This window comes from Plectropomus leopardus, chromosome 5, assembly GCF_008729295.1.
Source record: "Plectropomus leopardus isolate mb chromosome 5, YSFRI_Pleo_2.0, whole genome shotgun sequence".
Lineage (NCBI taxonomy): Eukaryota > Metazoa > Chordata > Actinopteri > Perciformes > Serranidae > Plectropomus > Plectropomus leopardus.
In genome coordinates, this window is record NC_056467.1 from 19,293,061 (window position 1) to 19,320,179 (window position 27,119).

Consider the following 27,119-nt stretch of genomic DNA (forward strand, 5'->3'; position numbering starts at 1 on the left):
AACAGCTGTCTACAGAGATGGACACCATTAGCAGAGAAAATGTACATGCTGTAGGCTACTTTAAACAGATATGTGCATGCAAAACACTTTGGCATCAGAAAATGACTGTTTGTTCATTTATTTATTTATTTATTTTACCGATATAGTCACTATTTTATATCGCAGTTGTTGTACTCACTTCAGAGTAAGGGGCATTGGGTTTTTTAAGGCCAAAACAAAGGAGAAAAAGAAGAAAAGTGTTGTCAGTCCAATGGTTTTATTTTCTACGTGAACATATTTCAGGTTACTTTGCTTAAAAAACAGACAAGCAAAAAACAAATAAAACAGGTAATGTTTATATCAAAAAGAAAAGTGAAATTTATAGTGATATTTATTTATTCTTTCAGTTTTGCCTCTGGAAGATTGTGGAGTGTAAGTATAAAATAGCAAAAAACAAAAACAATCTTTTTTTTTTTTAAGAAAAAAACATGCAAAAAAAACTTTAAACTATGCAGCGCTAGGTGGCTCTGTGAATAGAGCAGGTGCCCCATGTATGAAGGCAGTGTCCCTGCCGCAGTGGCCATGGGTTTAATTCTGGCTCATGGCCCTTTGCTGCATGTTGTCCCCTGTCTCTCCCCCTTTCATCCAATTCCATCTCTCTGTCCTGTCCAATAAAGGCAAAATGCCATAAAAAAGGCCAATATTTAAACTATTAGAAAAAATAGGGGGAAAAACATAACAATTATTTAAAGAAATTAAAAACTTTAATTTATCAAAAAAGAACAGAAAAACGTAAAAATACAATTCTTAAAAAATAGGGGAATAAACATCCCCAGAACCACCCAAAAAATGTTTGTTTTGTTTTGGGGTTTTTTTAAAAAAAAAACACCCCAAAACTCAAAGTTATTACACTTAAATGATCGAAAAAGAAGAAAACATGAAAAAATAAAAAATCCACCTAAGTATTTAATAGTGGAAAAAACTCAAATGTTTATCAAAACAGATGGCAAATAATTGTATATAAATAGACTGATTAATCGTGATCATTGCAGCTGTGCTTGTACTGACTGTGTGGTAATTTATAATATAATATAACATAATATTTTTTAAACTCTTGTTATGCTCTGGATTTAAAGGTCTTAATTTGTAAAGTATTTAGATAAATGTTGTGAAATAAAGTGTAATATTTCCCTCTGAAATGTAGTGGGGTAAAAGCATAGAATGGCACAAAAATAATATACTCAAATAAAATACAAGTACCTCAAATCTGCACTTAAGTACAGTACTTGAGTAAATGTACTTTGTTACATTCCACCACTGATAGTAGCTATGTGAGAGATTTCAAAATAAGGTTGATCCATGTGGCAGAGGGGCCAGGTGTCAGCAATCTACAATTACTATCTGACTCCTATAAAAGCAGCATTTTGTGTTTCAGTGTGAAGCTGTTGTCTCAACCTGAAGGAGGTCCTCAGTACTGGTGAGGTTTCACTTAGGTTTGATGTGGTTTTACCTCAAGAGGAGTGAGTTTAGCGTTTGATGTATTGTGCATTTTAAGATGGTGTTGACTCTAATGTTTAAACATGTTTTTGGAGGCATTTAGCCTCATATATCCAGATTCTGCAGGCCTGAAGTGCAAACAGCTGTCTTCTTGGTTTACTCTCTTCTAGTTTGTGATAAACTAATTTGAAATAACCCTAAAAATGTCTCTCAACTCAGACTAAATATGTCTGGTCGTGGGAAGAAAGCTGCACCCAAACCAAAATCTGCAACATCCAGGTCGTCCAGAGCGGGGATCACTTTCCCAGTGGGCCGCGTCCACAGGCTGCTAAGGAGAGGCAACTTTGCAGAGCGAATTGGCAGTGGTAGTTCTGTGTACCTCGCAGCCGTCCTGGAGTATCTCTGTGCTGAAATCCTGGAGCTGGCAGGAAACGCCTGCCGTGACAACAAGAAGCATCGCATTGCTCCTCGCCACATCTTGTTGGCAGTGAAAAATGATGAAGAGCTCAACAAACTGCTGGCAGGGGTCACGATCTCGGAAGGAGGCGTCATCCCAAATATCCAGGCAAGCCTTCTCCCCAAGAAGACCAAGGTGTCCAAGGATGACAGTTCAGCTAAAGACGTTCAGTCTCAAGAGTTTTAATCATGGATTTACACGTTTTGACTAATGTTGCAATAAATTTATTTTTAAAGTATGCTTGTCTAAATATACTTTAATTTGAGCGTGGCTGTGGAAACAGTATTTCTGGGGAAATGTTCCAAAAGACCCACATGTGTTTTGATGGCAGCGATAAAGAACTGGGCAAATTTCTGAGTAATAAGGAAGTGTGCGTCATATTTCACATAGCTAATTTCTTGCTTTTTGAGGAATTGAAAGTGATATTACTTGCAGGATCAGTTTTCTTTCCCTGTCAAATCTGACAAGTTGCCCTTCAAACAATATTGCAAACTGATTGCCTTGAAAAATCAAAGTAAATACTGTAACTATTTTCGTTTACTTCATATCAGAGTAGAGTTTACTTGAAACTGAGATGGTTTTACTTAATTTTGTGAAAACTGTTACAACTTAAAAATGAACTGAAATCACCTTGAGCTTTCAAGGTGTTAGCAGTTTCAGTAAACTGTTAGTCTGACTTTACTTGATTGTGACAAAGTGGATTTTGCCAATAAAGATCCATTTTAACATGTTAAAGAAAATACTAAAATAACTGACTAGTTTTCACTCGGCAGATTAGAGATGTATAGCACTGTAAACTTGGTTTACCAAAGTTGTTAAAATTTAGATTGATTTCTTAAAACGTGTAATATTTAAGTTGCAACAATGTTATGAAATCAAGTGAATATAACTAAATTTTAAGTAAAAATAAGTTAAGACTTATTTCCTCATGTTAATGAGTATTTTTATGGTAATTTGCTGAGGTTTTTTTTTTTTTTTTTTTACCTCTTGTTTTTCATGTGCTACAAACACTCCACTCAGATATTAATTCAAATATGTATTAGTTTTTGACATCTTTATTTCAGATTTAAATTGTATGCAGCATACCAACAGACGGAACCCCTTTATTGTGCAAACTTGTGGTTAAAACGTATTTTTCACAACTTTATTGAAACGCAGACTTGATCTTCAGAAACAGTAGTTAAAACTGGTAGGACTAATTGATCTGTAAAAAAAAAAAAAAACATTCACTGAAAGGGTCCAGTAGTGCAAAAAGTATTTCAAATAGAATAACTGGCTCCCAACTACAGAGTTAAGTGTTCAACATCAGTCTGGCCAAACATATTGGTTGTTGAAGAACTTCTGCCTAATGATTGATTGTGGTCTCTGATGTGCCTTGTTTCTCTGCTAAAGTGTGCACTTTTAAATTCAATTGAAAAAGATTTTCTTAAGAGAACAAATGTGCAATAATCGGATGTCACAGCTCCAGCAAAAGGCAGACAGAAGTACAAGGATGATGATCAAATACTATACTATGTTTATACTAGGTTTAATACTATAAAAACTTTATGTGACTTTTGGCAAATAAAGTTCTTGTTTGTTTAAGACATTTTTGACCTTTCATTGATCACTGCTTTCATTGAATCCTTGTAATTTTAAGTGACGAAAAAAAACTTTAAGTTTAATATATTATGCATTATGCATGGGACTGATTTAAGCCAATTTGTTTGTCTTTGTGACCATTTGGGTCCTTTTTTGGTCGCTTTTGTCTCCTTGTATTCATTTTGTGTCTATTTGATGTCATTTTTTGTCTCTTGGATGTCATTTTGTGTCTAATAGTCATTTGCTGACTGTTTTAAATAACTCTTAATCTTTGATGACATTTTGTGGACTTTTTTGGTCATTTTTGTCCATTTGTATTCATTTTCTGTGTCTCTGAGGTAATTTTGTGTCTTTTTAAGTCATTTTTTGACTGTGTTGTGTTAATTTTGTATCTATTTGGGGTCATTTGATTTCTGACTGTTTAAGTTTATTTTGTTTCTCTTTGAGGTCCTTTTGTGTCTTTTTATAATAACTTTCTGACTGTTGAAGTCATTTTTTGCTCTCTGGGATTGCTGTGTCTTTTTTTCTTTCATCTATTTGTAGCCTTTTTCTGTCTCTTTTGGGTCATTTTGTGTCTTTTTATAATAATTTTCCGACTGTTTGGTAATGAGATTCTCATGTGTTAAATAATATCTTGCCCTCTTTTACTGTTCTCCAATTTTGTAATAACTTAATAAGATGATTAAAATATTGCCCTATTATTATTATTTTTTGCAACCGTCTGTAACACTGCGTCTGTTGAACGCGCCCCTGTGGGCAACGACGTGCTGACGTAAGACGTGTGAACAACAAACAGTTGTTGGACTTCAGCAAGCTAGCGAATGGCAACGCCAGACAAAAACAGGTTCAGCGTACTTCTGCCGGATAGAGAGACAACAACCAGACCTGTGCGGTGGGAACATCCTTTATAATCTCATAATTATTAGCACTATTAGTTCCAGCAGGTGGGGCTTCGGCACGGTTGTCTCCCATTAACGTTAGCCACCGAAACATGCTCATTGCTCGGAGTGTGACGCCTGTTTTTTTTCTGGCTGCCGCTGGTCGGGGGTTGTGATGCGAACCGAGTTGCAGCACAACAGAGGGTGAGACAAGAGCTACAGCCGGGAAATATTTTCTTTTGACACAGAAGAATGGACTTTGTCGAGGAGAAACAGCCGGGCTCACGTCAAGAAGCGGGCACGCGACCGTTCACGGGCCTGGACGTCATTGTTGGGCAACAACTTTAGCAAGCCAGCTAACATTAGCTCGTTCAAATTCATGCAAATCAATCGGTTTGGTGTCGGGCATTAAGCTCACTCTGTTAGCGTAATGGAGGCACCCTGAGTGGCTTGTTCATTTCAATTGACTGTCCTGGTCCTCTTAAATACTGCTGGCAATGTGCTGACGACCAGTGAGCATTTCCTCGGGTCCCTCTTGGAGTGAAAGGACACGGTTGGCAGAAATTATTAAGTGAAGGTTGCCTGCCAAGGTAATAGTTGAACAAAGTTGCCTGTTTTGGCAAATTAAGAATTACTGAAACAGGATAAATTTTACAGTAAGCACATATTTCTTGTATTTGTATTTGTGTGAAACTGCACTTTAATTGGCTAATTATAAGGAAGCACCAAAGTCACCTGTGATTTGGGGTTTAGGAAACTATCACCCCAAGTTCAACACTTGTCCGATTGCACTTGAATGTAATTTGATCAGGATAGGTGCACACTTACATACATTGTGAGACAAAGGACATAGACAGACTTATCTGTGTCAGTTGGTTCCTAGTTACTGTTTAACCTACTGTTATCTAGGCTGTCTGGCACAGTTCAAGACTGAGTTTCACTGGACATGAAAACATGAATATCGAAGACCAGCGTATAGATTTGTGCAATGTCAAGACAAAAAGCAACGTGGACGATGATCACAACACAACCAACAACACAGAAGGGGTCACGCCCCGGATCTCTGAACTGATGACGGACAGTAGCACAGAAAAACAAAACATTGTTCCCACAGAGGCCTCTGAGACGTACCTGATGCCTCAGCTCACTGACAACCTTCAGGCAGCTGAGGAGGACAACCACCAGGCACAAGACACACTGGAAATTGATGAGGTCAATGGAAATAGCAAGAGCAGTGCTCAAGATACCCCTGCGGTGGTGAATCCTACTGACTTGATCTTTTCTAATGATGAGCAGCACAAGGACGATATTGGGCTGGAGAAAATGAAGGAAAATAAGGATCCTGCAACGTTTGTTGTGGAAGAGGGGGATGATGGTGGGGACATGGACATAGGTGTGGATCTGAGTCTCGATGAGAGTGGGATGTTGGAGGCTGAATCGACTAATGTCAGATCATTCTCAGACAATACTTTAGAATCAGAGTCCACGTCTCAGGATGTCCCAGCTGGCAGTGAGCCAGAGAGACCATCAGATGTAAGCCAGACAGGCAGCACAGAAGCTTCTGCTACAGACCAGGCTGGACTGTACCCTTCAGTGGAGGAGGGGGACGATAAACACAAACCAAGTGGCAAAAGGGTCACATTTCCCTCAGATGAGGATATTATCTCTGGAGCAGTGGAGCCCAAGGACCCTTGGAGACATGGTAATATGCCCACTGTCTGTTTGTCTCTGCATGTGTGAATTACTTTCTCTTCATTGTCTATTATGCCTGTATGAACATGTAAGTCCAACATGGTTTGCCAGGATTAATTCTCATAAAGCTTTTAGCACCATTTTTCTCAAGTTCCATGTGTTCACGCAGTTGAGATTGGGTCTAAAATGTGCCCTGTCATGGTCTGTAGTATTGGTTAATGGCTGTATGTTGACACTAATGCGAGACAGGTGTGGTGATGTGCTGTAATTGATTTATATTATTTTTTATTTTTAGTTAAATTTTCTTTTGTGAGAGCTCATCTCATCTGTCTTGCATGGTAACATGACAACTGTGTATTTAGTCCTCAGGCAGCACCTCAGCCCCCGCCCCTCCTTTTTCAAACAGAACTTCATGTCTTACTTTAAATAGTCAAATAAATAACATAATAGCTTTGTCTGGCTCTTTCCCCAGCAGCCAAAGTACACCTATATATCTAAATATAGGCCCTGGCCTGTGCTGTAAGCCATATTGTGAGTGGGTCCCACCACTCCTTGAGGTGTGCCATTTTACTGCTGTCAGTTCCTGTTTGTTCAGTGAAAACATTTCAAAAGGAAGCTCATGCAGGATATGGCACTGCTAAAAGAACCCATTTTTCAAAATTGTAACACAATGTGAAGTTACTTTTTCATCTTTTCCACCATCTTCCCTGTAGCAGTATGCATATACATATTGTGTAATTAACGCTGTCTATATTTCAAGCTAAAGTGTCGGACAGTTGCGTAAAAATAAACATCCGTTACATTCGAGCCCTTGCCAAACGAGTTGGCACAATGGTGATTAAACCTATCCCTGTCAGCAAACGCTCTCTTGTTGTTGGAGTTTTGGTGTCTGTGATAGGAAGTGATGTACTTCACGTCCGCCAGCCAGAGCTAAAGGGAGCATGAAGGAGGGAGAGACTACAGCAATGAAACAGTCACTAGGAAGAAGTTATGGCTAAAAATCCAAGAAAAATGTCTGGAGTGGATGTTGAGATTAAAAAGAAACTCTGAATACCATGTTATAAAAGTTGATGGTTATCATACCATGTGCTTTTGCTTATCCACAATATTGACAAAAATATGGTACTGGAAGGAGAATCTCACCTTAATTTCTGGGGAGACGTCTTACACATAGTTTCACGTTTCAGATACAATAATAAAATGTTATATTAAAAAAAAAAGCCCTATCGGGCCATTGTAACTGATTTAAAAAAAAAAAAAAAAAAAGACTTGGAAGAGAGCCCTCCTGGGTGCAGAGGATACGTGGCAAGTTCACCTGCAGACATATTTTGTAATGCGTCAACAGTGTTTGCTTAATGACTCTCATTTCTAGAGAGGGGAAGCAAGAGTTCTGCACTCAAGCTTTAAGATAAAAGTTTTTATGCCCAAGTGATAAATTTAGCGCTGCAGCAGCACAAAGAACATAGATAGGAACAGGATACAGATAATAAGTATGGAAATAATACACAGACGTATACAGATAAATCCAGGAGAGAAAGTCTTTACATTACATTAAACCAGTGTGCATGATTACATTCTTTGTGAAAAAAACCAATAACGTTTTCTGCACGTCCACATCAAATAACATAGTCGATCAAGTTTATTTGGAATGTATGTTGGTTGTAATGCATTTATTGAATTTAATTGAACATAATGTGACATAATGTAACATTTGTTTCAATTTAATTGTACTTTGTTGTCATTGCAAGCAAGGAGCAACTCATTAATATGCCGTTTAATTTAAAAATGCCATACCATATAGCTTTTCATTAACTGTTTTTTTTTGTTTGGTTTTCTAAATCTCGATTTGAGTCTAATAATATAGATTTTGGCCTTGTCAGGTCTTAGCCCGTCAAAATAACAGCCTTTGCCACCACCTATTGATTTTTATTATTTTGAAGAGCTGGACCTTTCATTAGGGGCACTATTGGAATATACACTGTTTAGTTATTCATTGCACCACACTCTCGGAGCACAGAGCACACTGACGGAGTAGCAGAATGCCAGGCGTGGTGGAAATGAACCTAAACCGTTAGTTGCGCGGGATCTAAAAGTTTGCTTACCCTCACCACTTCTGCAGCTGCTCCTCTCATCCATTGATCTAATCTGATCAGCTCTAATTGGATGAACAGATTAGTTATCCATCCCATGACTCAAACACCACAAACTGCTGCTGAGGAAAAAACATAATTCTCCACCTGTGCTGCGTTAACGGACCTGCAAAAACCTATGAATGTAGAGATGGGACTCAGAGTAATGCAGGGGGCCAGACACACACACACAAACAAAAACAAAAATAGTTAAGTTTGGCAATCCAAACAGCCCGTTGTCAGCTGCAGCCACACAGAAATTGTAATTCTGTGGCAAACACTGTACATCATGTACAATCTGACCATGACTCACATGCTCCTTCATCCGGTGTGGACAATGGGCATCATTTGAGGTGTTTGCTCACAGTACTGTGACAGCAGTTGACATAGTTACACAGTAAATTGCAGTTTGAGAAGATGCCAAGTTTGTGTTTATTTGTTTACATGCTGCCAGGCCTACAATGTCTTTGTGACCTAAGAGTTAGCTCGTGAGAGTCTGGCGTTTTTGTGGTGTATAGAGCCAAAAATGTAGGCCAGGCCAAGGCAAGGGTCAGTGATGCGAGATGTTCCAATGGGGGAGGAGGATGAACATTACTGCATCATGTTCAGTTGAATATAAATTAGTACTTGTACAAGTGGTCAGCTTTAGCTGCATATTACTGTAAATTATCTTCTTATCGCTCAAAATAATTTACGTGTTTGTAGCACCCATGTCCCTCACTGCTTGTCAAATAACCCTGCTTTTCTAAAAGTTTCTATATTAATTTGCAGTGCATGTGCACGGCAGCCAGTCTGATAAGAAATTGGGCGTGAAATATCTTTAGCCAGACTCCACAGGGGCAAAGTCCAACCAGTTAACCAGGATTTGTAGAACCTTATGAAACACTCAGAGCTGCGAGCAGTCAAGTTTCTAGATGACTGCAGTAATCTGTGGCTCAGATTATTTATCGAAGCACATTTATCATGATTTATTTAAGTTCCAAAGGTTCAACTGATTGTGACGCTGATATGGAGGCAGACAGACAGTTGATGGCAGTGAAGTTAATCACATGATAAAGACAGAGTGCTCTGTTGTTGATGTAGGTACAAACATTTGTGAAACATTTATGAGAGCATTTCAAGTCAAGTGGATCAGATGAATACAGTAATTAAGTAAAGTAAAATTTTTAAGTAAAAATTTTAAGTAAAACTTAAAAATGTTCTAGAATTTGTTGATTTCAGCCCAAGTATTTTAATTTTGTTTATCATCTTTATGTTATGTTTTTAACCAATTAATTCATGCCCCCTGTCCTCATTTTCATCGTTTGGTAAATTGTATTACGCTGGTTTAAATTATTATTGAAATTTCAGTAGTTAAAAAAGGTGTTCTATTGAAATATGAAATCTGATCCAGAGGTACTGTAGCTTTAAAATTTTACAAGATACCAAAGCATTGTGCAACAGTCTATAATGCTGGGATATTACAACTATAGGAAGTTGTCATGGTGGCTACTATTTTATCTTTCGTCACAACAACCGTGAACTGAACAGTAGACATCCTAGTTTGAATGACTGTGAATTTTTCTACTCTTCAATATATTGTGGAAAAAGCTAAACATCCCTTTTGATCAGTCTGCTCTCTGACTACTTTAAATATTTGCTTTATCAAATCAATTCATTTTTAGTTATATTTGCTTTATCAAACCAATTCAATTTTAGTTCAATTAATTCATTTTAAAGCACATCCAAGTTAAATTTAATACGTTGGGAAAACATGTAATCACCCACTTAAAATTTAATAACATCTTTAAAAAAAAGCTAGATAATTGCTATATTTGCAGGTTTGAATTAATTGCTCCTTTGCACCTGAGTTGCACGTCATATACCCCTTTTCCACCAAAATTAGCATGCATATGCAGTTTTTTTTTAACATGGGAAAAACAGCTAAACATAAGCAAAAGACTCTTTTTTTCATTGTCAGAAGACCAGAGATGTGCACTCAGCTCTGCAGCAGACAGATATTCCTTTCTGGGGTTTTTTATGTGTCATGTTCAACGTCATAGAAAACAGGGTAGTAAACTGGGCTTTTATATTCTCTTACATATTCAGTCTTTCAACTTAGTGCTGACTAATTTGAAACAATGTTGGCGCGCTGCTTGGACAGAGATGGATGATATTTTGTGGGCGCACATCATTGTACATTTCTGGCAAATGGGCTAAAATTAGTTCATCTACCTGGGTGTTTTGTTTTCATGGAAGCTGATTGGAACTGTAGCAGATAAATACCCGTGACTACTGCAGAGTCATTTGAGGTGAGAGTTAATCCATATATGCATGTTAGCTGGTGTATGCTGTTTTTTCATGTAGTGGGAAAGGGGCTTTGTTTGGGTTGAATTTGGTAATTACTTTGAATGCGATGCTTTCAGAATTTGCTGAAAAGCTCTACCGGTGTGTCAGTGGGTAGCTCCTTGAACCTTAGACATTCAGCTGGATATCTTTTCCTTTGTTCTGCTTCCGTCATCTATCTTGACAAAATGCACGCACATTGGACAGACCATCTGAATGTGTTTCCGAGTCCAGGAAATGAAATATATCTGATCCGCCAGTCCAAGTCCCTTCATGCTTTGTTAGGAGCACTGTGCCACAATAGCTCCTTGATCTGTCCAGACCCTTTATCTGTGGATCTAGTGTCAGGTTCACTGGGTCGCTGTCTTATGTCACCTGTCATAAACATAACAGTGAAGTGAGCCTGAGCTCACAGAGCCTGGAGCTTCATCTGTTCATAGTGTGGGATACTGCTGCAAGAGCAGGGGAAGGATTTGTTGGATAGGTATTGAGTGTTTGCAAAGAAACATATCTGGTTTAATAGCTGTGATGAAATGAGCCTCTGAACAGGGATTAGAAAACTGCCATTTAAAATAAACACCTGAGGTTCAGGAGGGAACAGAGTCGGGGGAACAATAGTAGCCAGATAATGTGTCATATTTCCATTTCTTCTTTGGCACTCTCATCTTCCAAGTTGATGTCTAGTTTTGTGGCATCAGTTGGTATACAATGTGCGAGGCTAGAATTTACTCTAAAAGCAATACTCCCATGATCATGAAAAACCTGGAAAAGACATGGAATTTCACAATCATGTTTCCCAGGCCTGGAAAAATCATTGAATAAGTAAAAACCATTGACAGTTTTTGAAAAGTAATTTAAGTATTAATCCTTTGAAACCTGAGCAAATTGTCTTGTTTTTGTTTTTTTTTGGAAAATAGGAAGAAGGCAAAGAGCAACTTGCAAACCCCAAATTTAGCCTCAAATTAGTAAAAAGTACATGAAAATCATTAGGAAATTCGCTAAAAAGGGAAAGTAAAAAACAAAAATAAACAAGGTAATGACATGAAAAAGTGCTTAAAAATAATGATGTTTTAAGATTATCATTAGTATCATATGCATGTAATCCTGATAATCAAAAATAGAGTTTTCTCAACATCTTCCTTTTTTTAAAATATATATGATTTTCTAAATCTACTAGATTCTCGCAAATTGCTCAACATTTCTTTTCAAGTTTCTCATTGCCTTTTTTCCTTATGTTTTTCAAAAGAAATCAAACCAGTTTACTCAGTGCTCAAAATACTTGTGAAAAGTGTCTGAATGTAGCACAAGAAAATCAATTTCAATACAGGTCTCAATTGGTTAAAAGTCATTGAAAGTTTTTGAAAAGTCATGGAATTCTGTTGTGTGTAATTTTCCCCAAAGTATGCCAGCTATTAAATTATGTTTGATTCTGATATGTGTGAAAAACAGCGGGCAAGTGAGGCAAGAATTTTTTTTTCTTTTTTTATCATGGGTCCTTGAAAAGTCATGGAAAAGTTTTGAAATTTTCTCCATAAATGTGCAAGAACCATATAAAAAGCACATTTGGACTTATGGAGACTTCCTTAGTAATATTGCAAGAGTTAAATTTTGCAGACTGAAGTGAAATGTGTATGTCAATGTCATTTTTGCTCTGAGTCAGATAATATCTTTCCTAGAACTCTTTTTTTCTGTCCTTCCCCTCTCCCTGTTGAGACTTGAGGGCCGCCTGTTCTTTCCCTCCAGGCCCGGGCAAATACTACATCATATCCTGAGATTCCTTAACTTCCCAACATGCTGTGTTGCTTCCGCTGCTCATTTTGCTTCTCCTCCCCTGTTTATCCTCCTCCCTTGCCGGCCAATACAGTCTAGATGCAGCTCAGGCTTATATCCTCAAAGCATGTCATTACAAAAGCACTGGATCATACAGGAAACGTGCTCAGTCATTTATTTATCAGTCACTGCAAACTTTCTGAAAGGCAGAGTAGTGCGATGCAATTAAACAAATTTCAATTTCAATCACGATTTTGGCTTCCCTCGATTTTCAGAACAAGATAATCGAGATAAAAACAATTTTGTGCAGCATGATGAGTTTAGCAATATTGCCCCCGGTTTGTCTTTTATGCAAATCAAGCGCACCCTTTCCTAGTGCTCTGCCCATCCAAACAGAAGTGTCAGCACGGGTTGAAAACAGCAAGCTATGACACACTGCCTCTCTGGTTCTTTTGAAACTTCAGTGTCTTGTTTTGGATCCAGACAGTGTGCGCAGCAAGAGAGAGAGAGAGAGAGCGTGAGCAACAACAAGCACGAGCGGGGAGAGCAGACGTGCTGGTGATGGTGACAGTGAGGCTGCAGCGAGAGGAGCAGAGAGTATGACATGAAACGCAGCTGTGTGATGTGTCAACAGTTGAGGCTGTTTGTCAGTGAATAAATGCTACTACTTTTAAAAACCCAATGCACGTCCCCATGTCTAGCTCGCCAGCTGCTGATTAAAGTGACAGAGGTTAGCCCCGAAGTTAGCAAGCTAAGTTAGCTTCCCACTGAAAACAGAATAGGCTCGCTTAAAGTGGACTTTTAACGTTGACCAGCTTTTCTTATTGTAGTTACACTCCCAGCTGCTTCTAAACAGATAATGGAGAAATGTCTGTCTGCTGAGTCTCTCCTGAGTTAGTGAAAAAAACATTGATCCTTACTCAAATCCTTACTCATCCTTAATTTTGCTGTTATTGATACAGTAACTGTTATAAATTGCTACATTATATTGGTTGGGTTAGGTTTTATTATTATGTGAATGTGAAAAAACTACAGTTATGTGCCAGATTTGTAACACAGTCCTTACTGCACCACAAAGCTTTCATTGTTTTTCAGTGCACTAGTACTTAAAGTTAAAGGACATCCATTGTTAAAACACCAGAGCTAATGTTCAATAACGGCATGATGTTCTGAAGGCTAGTGAGTTATCATTTTTCTTAAGTCAGGATGCAAGATAGTTTTTCACAGCCACCATGGAGTATGATAAGAGTACAGTAACTTAATTGTAATACAATTAAAGCTTTATGTATAAGTTAAGGCCTACTTGCAGTGGTGACAAATCCTTCACATAAATAACTGCTTATTTTACAAGCGACTCTTTGGCCTTTGCACAGCTCCATCTCATGTCATCAGACCCAAGGCCCACTTGGCACCCGGTTATTAGAGGCTCTGTGACCCATGAAATGTTTTGTATTGTGGCTCTGGACCAAGTGACACACTGATAAGCAAAGCTTTCAGTGTGGTCAAAATGGAAAAAGGCTTTTAAAACCTTGAAGTTAGTTCAGTTTATGGTAGAGGCAGTTTAGTATTGGGTTTTATAGGCCAAGGCCAATAGAGAAAAAGACTTAATAATAGTCATCAATAGTTAGACCATAGGTGTTGAGAGTGTTGTTTATTCTCTTATTTCTTTTAAGTCCTATTAGGAACACCATGGCTGCAAATATTGATATGTCCGGGTAAAACAAAGTCTCTGATGTCTTTCTAAGCACCTTATTCTTATTAGAAAATACTTGCTGAAAATATGTGAAAGGACTATGAACTGTGTAGTTCTATTTTTCACACTTACTATGTCCATGATTTTTAGGTTGTGACTAAAATCAATGCTCAATGATGCACTGGAGCCATCCTTAAAGGGATAGTTTGGGAATTTTGAAGTGGAGCTGTATGAGATACTTTTGTATAGTCAGCGTATTACATAACGTAGCTGGCAGTTGGCATGCTCCCAGTTTGCAGAACAGACAGGGCGCGTACCCTACAGGGGTTGATATAAAAATGTATTTTAGCCACTTTAAAAAAGGCCGCCCTAAAAAAATCAATATCAGTCTAAGCAGACGCCATATATTGAGTATTTTCACTGCTTCACCTCGCCGTCACACAGCCTTTTCCTCTGGCAGATTTCTCATCTGCCGCCGGTCAGCTGTTGGGGTCAGAAAGTGCCGTTAGCAGCTATTACACTATCAACTGTACAGCGTCCACTTAGACTGACATTGAATTTTTTGTAGGCGCCTTTTAATGTGGCTAAAACGGGTTTACTGTATATAATACAGCTACTGTATCTCAAACTGTCCCACTTTAAAGATCCAGAACTATCACTTTAACATAACCTCTCCCGTACTATGTAAAAACTAAGTGACTACTAAAGTTATTGACGTCACAGCATCAGCGTAATTTCCGTCACCCATTAGTGTGAGTGTGAGCATTGACACACAATCATATGAACGCAAACAAAATAGCTGTCACTAATGTACCTCTCAGGCTGAAGCGACTACCCAGCCGAGCAGTTACTGGTAGCTGGTGTGTGTGCTTTGTGCTAATGTGGCTGCGGTTAGCTGCTGAAAGAGAGTCTGTTGCCATTGGGGTTGCCCCCTGAAAGTTAGAGATTCGGCTCATCAGTCGGAGACCCCTCAGTTGACTGAGTTTGCTTGAAGTCGAGCAGTCGCTGCTTCAGAGTGAGTGCTCTTCATTGTCATGCTGTTATTTGGTAGAGGCTGCAGCGGACGTGATGCAGTGGCACGGAGGATGGAGAGACTCTGCACTGTGAGGCTCTGAGATAACATTATCTTCTGTCTTCTGCTTGAAAGTGGTTAATTTACAGCAACTTCATATAATACAGTCTCTGGCTTTTGTTTGATATCTTCTGTCAGCCAAAATGTTGCTGCACACTGGCGATCTGTTGTCAGCACCGTTAGCTTGTTTACTACATTACATGAATGCCACTGTCACACTGAACATCCTGCTTTCCCCGTTCAAACTTTAAATGTTTATATGGGAACAAAACAAAAAAACATTGAATATTTGTATATAATGGCCAAATTCGGAGTCAACTACAGCCCTACATGATTCTGTGGTGTGAAAAACTCAGAGCACATAATTATTTTGCTTAACCCAGACTTTAAATCAGCTGTGTTAACATTGTCAAATGTCAGCTACTGCCAGTTTTCATATAGGTGTTAGTGACACCCCATTTTCCGTGAAAACATGACAAGAAATTAAGTATTCCTTTAAAAAATGGACAAAAAAGAAACAGTTGAGGATAACAAGAGACATTAACAAGGCAAACATTCTGTAATGAACCTTATATATACATACATACATATATGTGTGTGTGTGTGTGTGTGTGTGTGTGTGTGTGTGTGTATGAATGCTATTCCTTTGAGTTATTCTTTATATCTGGGCTGGTGTTACTTCTATAGCCTTATATTTATGATAGTGTTAGACTGGTTTAGTTTTTAGGAATAAATGGAAATTGTATGAGTGTTTTGATGGAGAGCTGGTAGTGTAGATATAATACATGACAGTATAATTACTTGATCAGAACTTGCTATTCAAACCAAGTAAAATCCTAACTATCAGCAGCCGGGGCAACAGCATCTGCATCTGCTGTCAAACAGCTACTCAGGTGTTGCAAAGTAATATAAACTTTGGCGTCTGCTTAATAAATTATGTAATGATGACACTGTTTCCAAATTGTTCTTCTATGCTGGGATGTTTTTTTCCTAGCCAACAATGCACACTGATGCGGATATGTCTGTGACATGATAATACCTGCTGATAATATCAGCTCTGCGGGATAGCTCTAGTTTGTGCACTCATCTATTATGCATGTTGGCCTATCTATGCACTTTGTCTTGAAAATCTGAGATAGAAGTTTGCCTCTGTTTGGTGTGTGTTATATGATGAACCCTGCCCTTTAACCTCTGTCTGCACTATAGCCCCAAAGCATGATAGCTACTAACAGAGCTGGGGATTGACAGTAATGGTAGAATATACAGAATGTACCAGTATCAGTGAAATTCACTAGCTTTTGGCACACGTCTAGTGATGACTTTTCATCCTGTTTCAATGCCTGCATAGGTCTTTCAGCACTCGTCAAACAGGAATTCCTTGCTCTATTGCTCTCACTCCTGGGAAGGCTGGAAGTGACAAGTATTATCTAGACATTGCACAATAATGTCCCCTCATTTTAAAATAGCATACAACAGTTGTTCGTTCATAATGTCACTCTCCATCTGGTCTGGCAGCTTTCTTTCTCTCAGACGCAGGACTGGTGTCATGTGGAAGATAGTTTAAAATGGCTGCTCTGTTGTTGTTTTTTGTTTTTGTTTGTTTTGTTTTGGGGTTTTTTTTTAACAATCACCACAGCAAAAAGAGAGGTTGCTGTTCAGAACCCAGTGCATTGCCAAGTGGGTTTTCATATGCAGAGAATTTGCTTTGGCGTGGTGGTTGACCTGTTGATGTACAGTTATGTTGTACATTGCCAAAGGCATGAACATTGGCATGTTGTGGTATTATTTACTGTGCAGCTGCAGCTGCTTTGTCTGTAGTGTTTGTGCAAACAGGTCTAAAGAAAAAGGTCTTTGTCATATGAGTGCAGTGATGTGAAATTTAAGGAGTAGTATTGTTTGGGATGTGTATGAAGCCTGGTGGTTGCAGGTGTTGTAATTTTTTCAGATTCTGCCTCAGTCTACCCAAGTGCTGTCTGTTAATTATTGACCTGCACGCACTTACTTGGGATCGATTCCAGAGTTTTTGCATAATTACACTGCTGCATAGTCTTGATGTTTCTTTAGCCACATTATTAAAAGCCAGCACAATTACTTGGTTTACTTGAAACCCACTGCCCTCACGCAGGCCTGTGCTGACAGACAGAGTATAATTTAGGTTATGTAAATGGTTTAGTTTTTTAAACCGTTGGGCTCATCTGTTCAGCTCCCTTCTAAAATTTGAACTTTTCTCTCTTTGTGTTTACTCGCTGCTGCCATCTTGTCATCCAGCCTGTTGGAGTCACAAAGTAGCTGCGGCACAATCCCTGCCTTTCTGCCCCACCTCTGACCAGCCAAGCAGCCAACTGTCATGTGTGAATGACGCTGCTGTCACCATCCACAGCACAGCAGTGTGAAATGGCAGGGATTGGGACTGGAGACTAGGAGAGGGGGGCTATTTTGAACACTGGCACTTGCATGTTAAGTAGGAGCTGGCAACACTTCGGTGTTCCACCCACAACATACTCACATCTATCTCTGGAAGTTTGCCCAAAGGCTCGGCATGTGATTTCATACATTGTTCTCCCAATCACCTCAAATATTTTAGGTTATTTTCATGTATCAGGTTTAGGTTACGTCCATGCTGTGCCGGCTAAATTTCAGAATTCATTTTTTTCAGTTTTCAGGTAGATGTTCATCCACACTGGAATGCTTAACAGGAAAATGACTAAATCTCTTCTTCTTAACCCTCCGTCCTGTCGCTTTTTCTCTGTGATCACTGATCACTGAGTTGAAGTGCAACATAACTGCTGTTTCCAGTGCTGTTGAATTGTATTGCGATCTATTAACAGGTGTTTCTATTTTTTGATCCCCTTATTTATGTTAGTGACAGTAGGCTAAATAACAGTCAGTGTGATGCAACTCAGTTCAACAACACCACTAACTACAGCATTCAAAATGATCATAAACTTGAATTAACGTCTCACTGAAACGGTTTGAACAAACACTTAACATTAAAACTTCAATGAATGGAAGAGTTATAACAGAGCTGTGTCAGTTTTAGCTAGGTGTACCTAATGGACTTGCAAATGAGTATATGTCATTGTTTTTCCCCTTCTGAGCTTAAAAGGCCAGTATGAGTTTGCAGATCTCTCCTTGGTGGTGACCATTTTCAAAAAGCTTCAATTTTGGCTGTGTATAACATAGTATTTTATTGTGAACTGGAAGCCAAACTAAGAGAAAAAGATGCATTATAATTTTTTCCACTATAATAGTTGAAGAACTACGTTTTGAAGTTTCTCAAATTATAAAGGCCATCCTCCCCACCTCATAACTAACAAGATCAGTATTACAATAACGATGTGAGCATCTGCACAGATGAACAAAAGTCTTCTGTGAGATTAGATTCTGCACCAGGCACAGGCTGCATGCTACAGCTGCGTGGTCATTTTAGAAATATCTTCATCTCCATCTTCAGCTGGTAATGATAACAAAACACACAATGTCATCTGCCATGTTGAATGTGACACCCTCTAATCTTGGATGCATTTTATTGGCTGTCACTGCATTTTGTCATTCATCAGATCACTCTGAAAGTGATAACATTGACCACCGTTGTTGTTATAGTTCTGGTGTGGACCCTGTTATCGATTTGAGTTAGAATGATTTTTAAAAAGATACATTTATAGTGAGTGTTATTGTTATCATTCTTGGTGTGGATAGCTGTTTATGCTTATGAAACCTTTTTTAAATCCTCTGGAAGATGAACGGAGCTGATCTGAATGTCAAACTAATAAATCAGCATAACTTGACATTTTAAATATGCAGGATTTTTCTCTGACAAAAACAATATGCAAGTGGTTCAGTACAGAATCGACTGGTAGTGCAACCCACCCTCAGACTCGAATGGTTTCAGTCAACAGGACAACAAATCACATCCAGTGCTGGATATGTTGAAACACACTTGAAACAGGAACAGAGAGGACTATTGGACACCTGGTCTCCATGTGTCTCTGAGTGCTCTGTGTCCAATCTTCTCTATTTTAGCACCTTTTTTTTAACTAGTGGCTGGGAATAATTTCCTCTTGAAGCATGTAACCTGTCAACACTGGTTACTCTCTTAACTTTTCATTACAGACATTTTAATTTGGATACATGTTACACTTTGCAGAGATGTCACACTTTATGTAATTTAAATTCCAGATGAAATGGCATTTCGAAAAGTATCTAGCTTCAGTATTGTGACGACCCCTTGGCGCGTCTTGCAGTGTACATGGCAGTCAGTGGTAATGCAGGGTGCAGATGATGATCACAGCTTTTCACTCTAGGTTCGATACATCTCTCCCACATCTGGAGAGTCACCTTGCAGCCCATCTCTCTTTCATTTTCTCTCTCTCATGCATGCTATCATCTCTCTTTCCCTTTTGATTCAGTCCATTGCAACTCCTGCCATTTATGAACAAAACTGCCAGTCTCCAAAAAAAACAAAAACAAAAAAACACCTGGTAAATTGGTGAGAACACGACACAAATCAAGCCTGGAGGAATACTGAGAATTTATTTCACAGCTCCAACCCAGCGGGGCAAGTCAGGTCCAGCTCAATTGGGCTTGGGCAGAGAATCAAAGCTCTACATCATATGCTCAGTGTAACGTTGGTTGCTAAAGCACTCCACTGAGGAAAGTAGTATCTCTGTGAGCTTCACATCGTACAAGGCATTTTAAAAAGTGAACCAATTCTAACCAGCAGACCTTAACCACGGTATTTTGGGGAACTGAAGACACACCCACGTAGCATGCTGTTGCTACCTAACTAACTTAATCTTAGCTCTGTGTGGTTTAAAGTTGAAGATTGATTGGTGGGTGGATGTCATGATTATCGGTTGAAATGGGTTGGTAGTAGCTTACGTAAGTCCACACCATATTTTGTTTTTTAGTAATATAAAAATATGTGCTGATCTGGTGAAAACAATCAGCATGTATTGTTAAGTAGGTGCACAGTATGGCTGGAGATGTGATCTTTCGACTGAAAGAATTCAGCTTTCCCTCCTCTCAGTGTGCTAATCCTTCTACACGATTGGTCGGCAGTTATCATAGGGCAGTATTAGCTGCTACATAACAAATTGTCCAAGTATAAACTAGGTCAGTCAACAGGCTGACTACCTTTTCCGACCACAGTCCTCTCTCTTAGTTTGCTGTTATGTAACTTAACATTATCATGTGCTGAGACCCCTGCTGTCCATGCAGCTCCAGATGTGTGCAGGCAGCAGTTCAGGTGTTTATCTGCAATAGTTTGACAGGTACAGGTACAGTCACTGCCAGAGTTTTTCTGAAGCTCTCCACATACAGAGTATGCTGTATCATTCTTAACTAGTGAAACCAAACTGTTCAGAAGAGTGTAAACGGAAGAAATTCAAGACATTATGCAAGTCGTACATTTCAGTGGAATCCTCTCTTTGTGCCAAGTCTCTTAGTCGTCTGTCTGTCTCTGCAAATAGTGCCATGTCTCCCTCTGCACACATGCAAACACTTGTCTCTGTTTGTTTCCTCCTTGTTATTGGAGTCAGGGGAGAAAGTGCATCACATATAGCCTTTTTCTACACATTGTTTCTTGTCAGATAGAGATAGAATAAGAGTGAGTGATGAAGGCACAAAGATAGCAAGGGGGAGGACGATAAACAGACTGTGAGATGTGTAGAAATTGGGTCATATTTACTTGAATGCCCTCTCAACAATTACTTTTCTGTGAGAGCAGTAAAAAGCATCTCTGAAAATTATCATTTGTTTTTCAGATGTGTCGCGAGCTCTGGCATTGAATGAGTTTGTGCAAAGATGGTTGTCTACTTTTTTTCAGGGTTAGGCATGGGACAATATGAAAGTTTCATGTCTCGATTATTTTTTTCAAAATTATTGTGATTCACAAGATTGTACCGATGGTCCTCAAAATATGCTTAAAATTCTTGAAACTGCACAAAAACATACTGGAATAACTTTTTCTTACATTTTGTTGGGACAGAAATATTTTTAAATCTCTTGCATGCAACGATACAGAGATATGTAATATTAGTAACACTGTTGTATATTACATTATCAACTCCAGAGTAAACTCACATAGGGTCCCGTATGTCAGATTTTTCTCATCAGGCCCGTTTAACGCCTGGTGGTAGACAGTCTTGAGCATGCAGTTCAGCAGGGTCTGAAATTAGCACCTGGCTAGCACCAAATGTAGTAGATGTCCTTTTTAAGTAAATTTTGGGAGGCTGTAGACTGGCCTCACTCCTACATCTTCACTCCTTCTGTTTTTACCCTTCACAATAAAAGCCGTAGACATATACACTCCATCACTGTTTACCAGAAGAAAGTAATTCAGACGCTGAGGCTGTAGCAATGAGCTCTTCAATATGTTAAAATATTTTAGCTTCAAATAACTCTCTGGTCTATTTGGGTTTGTTTGTAATCAATATAATACATCATTATTTCAAGAAAATATTCTGAAACAAATATTTCTGACAAGGGTCCCCGTTTCGATCCCGGGTCAGATCAAGGTGCGGTCCATGCGCTGGAGCCCTTCTGTGCGGAGTTTGCATGTTCTTCTCCAGCTTCCTCCCACAGTCCAAAGACATGCAGGTCAGGTAGTTACACCCACGGGCAATTCGGTGTCAGCAATTCGGTGACTCTAAATTGCCAGTAGGTGTGACTGTGAGCATGAAAGGTTGTCTGTCTCCATGTGTCAGCCCTGCGATAGTCTGGCGACCTGTCTTGGGTGTACTCCGCCTCTCGCCCAGTGGCAGCTGAGATTGGCTCCATATACAGCTGGATATACAGTAGCATTGGTGCTGTAACATTCAGACATGCTCAAGTCCCAGATGCACTGCTTTGAGTGTTTATAGCAAAATGCTAATTTACTCGCTCTGGACAAAGTTAATGTCAAGCCAGGTGTCTTTGGGTGCTGCAGGGCATACAAATGTTATGCTGAAAAGTCATCACAATCTACTTATTGTGTTTTTTATTGTGATCTGCGATAAAATCATAAATCATCCCATCCCTACTCAGCGCTGACAGCAGCTTCTTGGCAGGTGAGGTGCTAGCTCTTTTGCTCACACTTACAGCACCCTAGAAGATAATAATCACATGTTTTTACAGGCCCTAAAGACTTGGCTTCAACATTAGATACTTTAAAAGAACTTCATAAGAAAATAGTTTGTGCCCTTACTTGTTCAATGTTCCTTGGGGTTTTTCAAAAAAATCTGAAAGCAGTGGAAAGCTCCTTTCAAAAGTTTGGATAAGGAGAAGTGTCCGTGTTGCCTAATTTTCTTTGTAGCTTTCCAGAACTAGCAATCCAGTGTTAATGCTGTTTTTTGCAGAAATTGCAAATTGTGTGATTTTTTTTTTTTTTTTTTTTTTTGAAGCGAGAGAGGCAGAGCTTCAAGTTTTCTTCATAATCCAGCTTCCTCCTTCCTTTAAACCAATGCAAATACACACAAGGAACGGTAACAACTTGTGCGCTACTTTTAGATTCATTGTTTAATTTTCAGCCTTTATTTCTGCTTTATTATTGATGATGATGATGATGATTATCTACCTGCCCTACCTTCAAAGTTAGCCTCTTTGAAAAAGTAAACATTAATAATGAAACAGGAAATAAAAAAGTCCTGAGTAATAGGTCATATTGAACCTGTTATAGTAGACTAATGATGAAATTGGTGATAGGGAGTAGGTTAGGGAGCATTCATATACCAGTTCACTCATCTGTCCCAGTAAGACAAGCACAAACTGAGTCTGGTGCTAAAGCCAACGCTCCCAATGTGGGCACTCTGTGGGTCGATTTGTTCCGACCTTTTGTGGGCGGTGGTAGACTGCAATGGTGTTATGATGTTGTGCAGCCACAAAAGAGAGAAGTCTCATACTTTTAGCTGCTGCATTTAATTATGGAACATCTTTTCTGATAAGTCATTGTCATGACTTGTCATTTACTTACATTGCAAGAGGCTTGTTAGGCAACGTTAATTGAAAGTTAAATTATGAATTAGCCTTTGACCCCCTTTAAACCCTGCACTAAAATGCATCTTATATCCAGATATTCAGATATCTGGATCTAAATATGATTTAACTTGATGACATTTACACCTGGTATGAATATGTGTCTCCAGTGTCTACACTGAGATCAGCCTGACCAGAAGCTGAAGTAGCATTTCTCCACAGTTTGCTAGAGGTGGTTTGGTCAATCGAATCACAATCCCTCCTCAGTGTGTTTAGGGTGCATTTACCCCTGTACTTTCATGTGGTCAAGCACTATCCACTTGCAATCCAATCACCCAGGATGCATTTTAATGCAAGGTGCAGAGTAGGCTTGGGCAGCATCACAGTATTACAGTATACCAGGGTATTTAGAGATAGCGATGGCATGTTTTTCAACACTATGATAAATACAGGCGTTCCTCTTTCTATTAAACTCATTGTATGTAGTGCACAGCACACACCCCCAGAGTCAGTCTCTAGTGTCTACTGGTGGAACTGGCAGCTGAGCTGAATGACACTGTAACATCTAGTGGTGGTAGAATACGTTACAGGACTGCAAACAGCCAGTTTCCCGCAACAGCAGAGAGAGATCACAGCGAAAAACAGTATAAAGCTGGTAAACTGCAGGTGGCTGGTAGGTTTGCTTCACTCACTTGACGAAACAACTGGCAATCTTTGGGTGGCCATTTAGTAGAGTAGCCTTCTGGCCTGTGGACAAAAAAGTTAATTTTGCATCCTGTGCAGATATGACCATATGTTTTGAACCAAAAGCTTGTTGCTCAGCTCAAATGTGAAGCAGTTTGGTGTTGAAATAAATAACACAATAATAAGTTATTTTAGCCCAATCTCTGCTCAAATCCCCCATGCTGCCTTTTCACAGTCAAAATATGACAAATACTGTAGTTTCCAATTAATGTCTTCAGAGATTAACTCTAACCACAGCTATGTCATCTCAAGTTAATGATGCCTGCCATTGTCTAAGCAAAATGATATGTTATTTTTTCACTGAAAACCTTTACCACACCTTGTGCTTTATAGCTTCAGTGTAAATAAGGTGTCAAAGTGAAGTAGCCGGTTTCAGGAGGCTGAATATCTGCTCACATTCATTGCCAAAATAAAGAGAGTAAGTACAGCTCTCTCCTCTCATCATATGTGCCTGAACTTGTTGCAGCTCTGCTGGTTGTTCAGCCTAAGTAATTGATTTATAATTTATGGCAGGTATACCTCCCTTGTTGCCTGCAGTTTTTCCTAGCTCTAAGATACCACTCCAACCGACTGTGTTTTGAAGCACCGATGAAACAGAGCCTTAATATGTTGGGGTAGAGTTTGAACAGACATGGTTTATTGAAGAAATTTGGGAAGGTATATGTGTTTTCATACATTCTGTATATTCATAATATACTTTTCTATTAGAGGGGCATACCACAGCAAGCTAGACTAAATTGGTTTCTAGATCCTCTCTCATAACAGGACCTGCTACATATGATTGCACTGATTTTCTTCATCACCATCTGAATCATCAGAAGTATGTGAGGGTTAGAGATGAGGAAAACGGTTCAAAGATCAAAACTTCTCATGCGGTATTGATTGTTCGAGGCTCTGTCTACACTTATATGGACATGTTTTCCCCCTCTGTCTAAAAAAAAAATCTGTTTATATGACCTCCATTTTACAAAAAAAAAACTGTCCACTCTAGGTTGCAAAAACAACACCAAATTCTCAGCAGCATCGGCTGTCTTCATCAGTTTCCTTCACAAAGGTAGTAAAGTGTACAGACTAGCATTACCTTTTTCAAAGCACCTACTGTAGATACTATCACCTTTGATTTACATTCAATTTGAGGATAAAGGAGCTCACTAAAAGATAGAAGAAAGAAAGAAGTGATACTCTGGACATCAGGCAAAAGTTTTCCTTCCAATCTGAATCGACAGTGATCCCACTCTGAAATTGCCTAATATGATGTTAATTCCACTACAGGAGAGACTTGATGATCACCGAAATTAGGTTGGGAACAAACTGGATATATTAGTATTGGTTATCGGACAAATGAGTTCTTATATGTCAGCATATGAGATATCCACAAAAAATGCAGTATCATGCATCCCTAATAAAATAGTCATTCAACAGTGCTAGCAAAACATTAGCAAACTGATAGTCCCCGATTGTTGTTGTTATCTCTAGCATGTAGTCATTACACAAAGCATGAGCAAATTGAGGAGATTATGCCATGGTTTCCCAAATACTCCGTTTTACACAAAAAAACCTCTATTTAGCGATGTAAAACTCTGTTTCAGTGTGGAGGAGAGGCCAAAACTGAGGAAAATATCAGTTTACAAAAATATGTGTATACTTATACACATGGCCACAATATCTTGGTATTAAGCACATAATTTCAATACAGTGTTATTTTGAAATGATGTTTGAGCGACTGTCTTGCTCAACTATAGTCTGCTGTTGATCCCATTGTTAAAAATGTTTGCTCCACTAAAGGCCAAATCTGCACCAACAAGATAGCGGTCAAAGCTCATCATCATTGGTAACCATTAAGTCCACAGTGCTTGATTTATCTCTGTTGGTCTGAGTCGGCATGTTAGATGCTGCTGTAGGAGTGTGGTTGTTGTTTTTTTTTTAAATTTTGCTCACTAGCTCAGCGATGGAAGCAGCAAGTGATTTAGTGTGTGTTGTTGCAGTGTGGACGAGGGCCAACACCAATAACAAGGGGAAAAGGGGCGTGCTGTTCGTTTGTATCATTAAGCAGATTCACTGAGTCAGAGCAGAGACAGACACATTCCCTTCACTCTTTGTCCTCTTCATACCTCAAAACTCAGTCCAAGGTTTTTTTTTTTAAGAACAGTTGCCCTTCCCTTGCTGTCTTCCTTCAGTATAATGTGAAGAGCAGGTTTTCTTTACACAAGGGGGTGGTCAGGGCAAATTGGATTTATCAGAAGTGAGAGGATTTGCAGCTGAAGTCTGCTCCTAAACTGGTTTGTGGTGATTTAACCCCCTAATCGGTGGTTTGTCATGGAAGTTAAATGTCTGGTATCTTAAAGGAAGACGCATATTTGGTGATTTTTTTGTGCAGTCGTAATCAGATTTCACCTCTCTACTTCCTCTTAACCTGGTCTCCCAAGATTTGTCATTTCCCCTCGCTCTCTCCTGTTCTGCGTACGTCCTCATAGCCGCTCCCTCTGTCATACATGTACCAGCAGCACTGGAGGGATTGCAATAAAACAAAGACAAAGCAGGCCAAAATGCAGGCAACAGCTGTAGCTCAGCTTTTGATGATCCTGCAGGGCCGAAGCCCACATCTTTTGTTTACCGCCAAGCCCTTGAGTCCTGAGTTGCTCTCTTTTACAGTTCCTTTTTGTTTCTTTTTCACCATTTCCCACTTTCACGTGCTTTATTTTCCTTGAGCTGTTCATTCGATGCTTCCTTACAAGGCTTTCTCTGCTTTCGAGCACAGTGGTGATATATTAGACCATATAGACCATGTTCTTTTTTATTTAGCCTCCATCTCTCTTACCTCCCTTCTCTTTCGCTAATTAATGTGCAGTGTGTGAAAATACTGTGTAGTAAGCATGCGACCCTCCCCACCTCCACCCCCCACCTTTCCCTCAGGAAGTGTTTACACACACACTTGCTCCACAGCGACTCTGCACAATAACACTTTTCCAAGGACACAGTGTTCACTGGAACGCACACACTGTGCTGTACAAATTTACGAGACTGCACTCTCACACACCGACAGCAGAGGCATTTAGGTTAAATGCACAGTTCTGTCGACAGATACTTTTTGTAAATAAAGCAGAAACTTGGAAAAATTGAGTGACACTTAATTACAACTGATTTTCAGGTTATAACAACATTATAGCATGAGCCTCCAACAAAACCCTGGCAGCTGGCATGCATCTCGAAACCACCACAGCATGTTATTAACATGTTTTTGTAATTTAAGGACCACTTCACACCTTGGATTCAGAGTAAAATGAGATGTAAAATTTAAAAAATCATGATACCCAAGAAGCAATTTAATCTCAAACTGAGTGAAATTTCA

At 39.1% G+C, this 27,119-nt stretch overlaps 2 protein-coding genes across 3 annotated transcripts in view; both read left to right on the top strand.

Annotated features, from left to right (window-relative positions):
• The first annotated feature begins 1,420 nt into the window (after nucleotides 1-1,420).
• On the top strand, nucleotides 1,421-2,171 carry LOC121943214 (histone H2A-like). The gene is made up of 2 exons (XM_042486686.1): nucleotides 1,421-1,456; nucleotides 1,696-2,171. Exon 2 carries the CDS (start codon nucleotides 1,703-1,705, stop codon nucleotides 2,117-2,119), a length of 417 nt encoding a protein of 138 aa, XP_042342620.1. The 5' UTR covers nucleotides 1,421-1,456; nucleotides 1,696-1,702; the 3' UTR covers nucleotides 2,120-2,171.
• A 2,142-nt stretch (nucleotides 2,172-4,313) lies between these two features.
• Nucleotides 4,314-27,119, top strand: part of ppp1r37 (protein phosphatase 1, regulatory subunit 37) — a 51,225-nt gene continuing 28,419 nt past the window's right edge. For both annotated transcript variants that reach the window (XM_042486398.1, XM_042486397.1), the window contains exon 1: nucleotides 4,314-6,094. In XM_042486398.1, coding sequence (XP_042342332.1) covers nucleotides 5,347-6,094 — 748 coding nt within the window. In that variant the 5' untranslated portion in view covers nucleotides 4,314-5,346. The remainder of the gene's footprint in view (nucleotides 6,095-27,119) is intronic.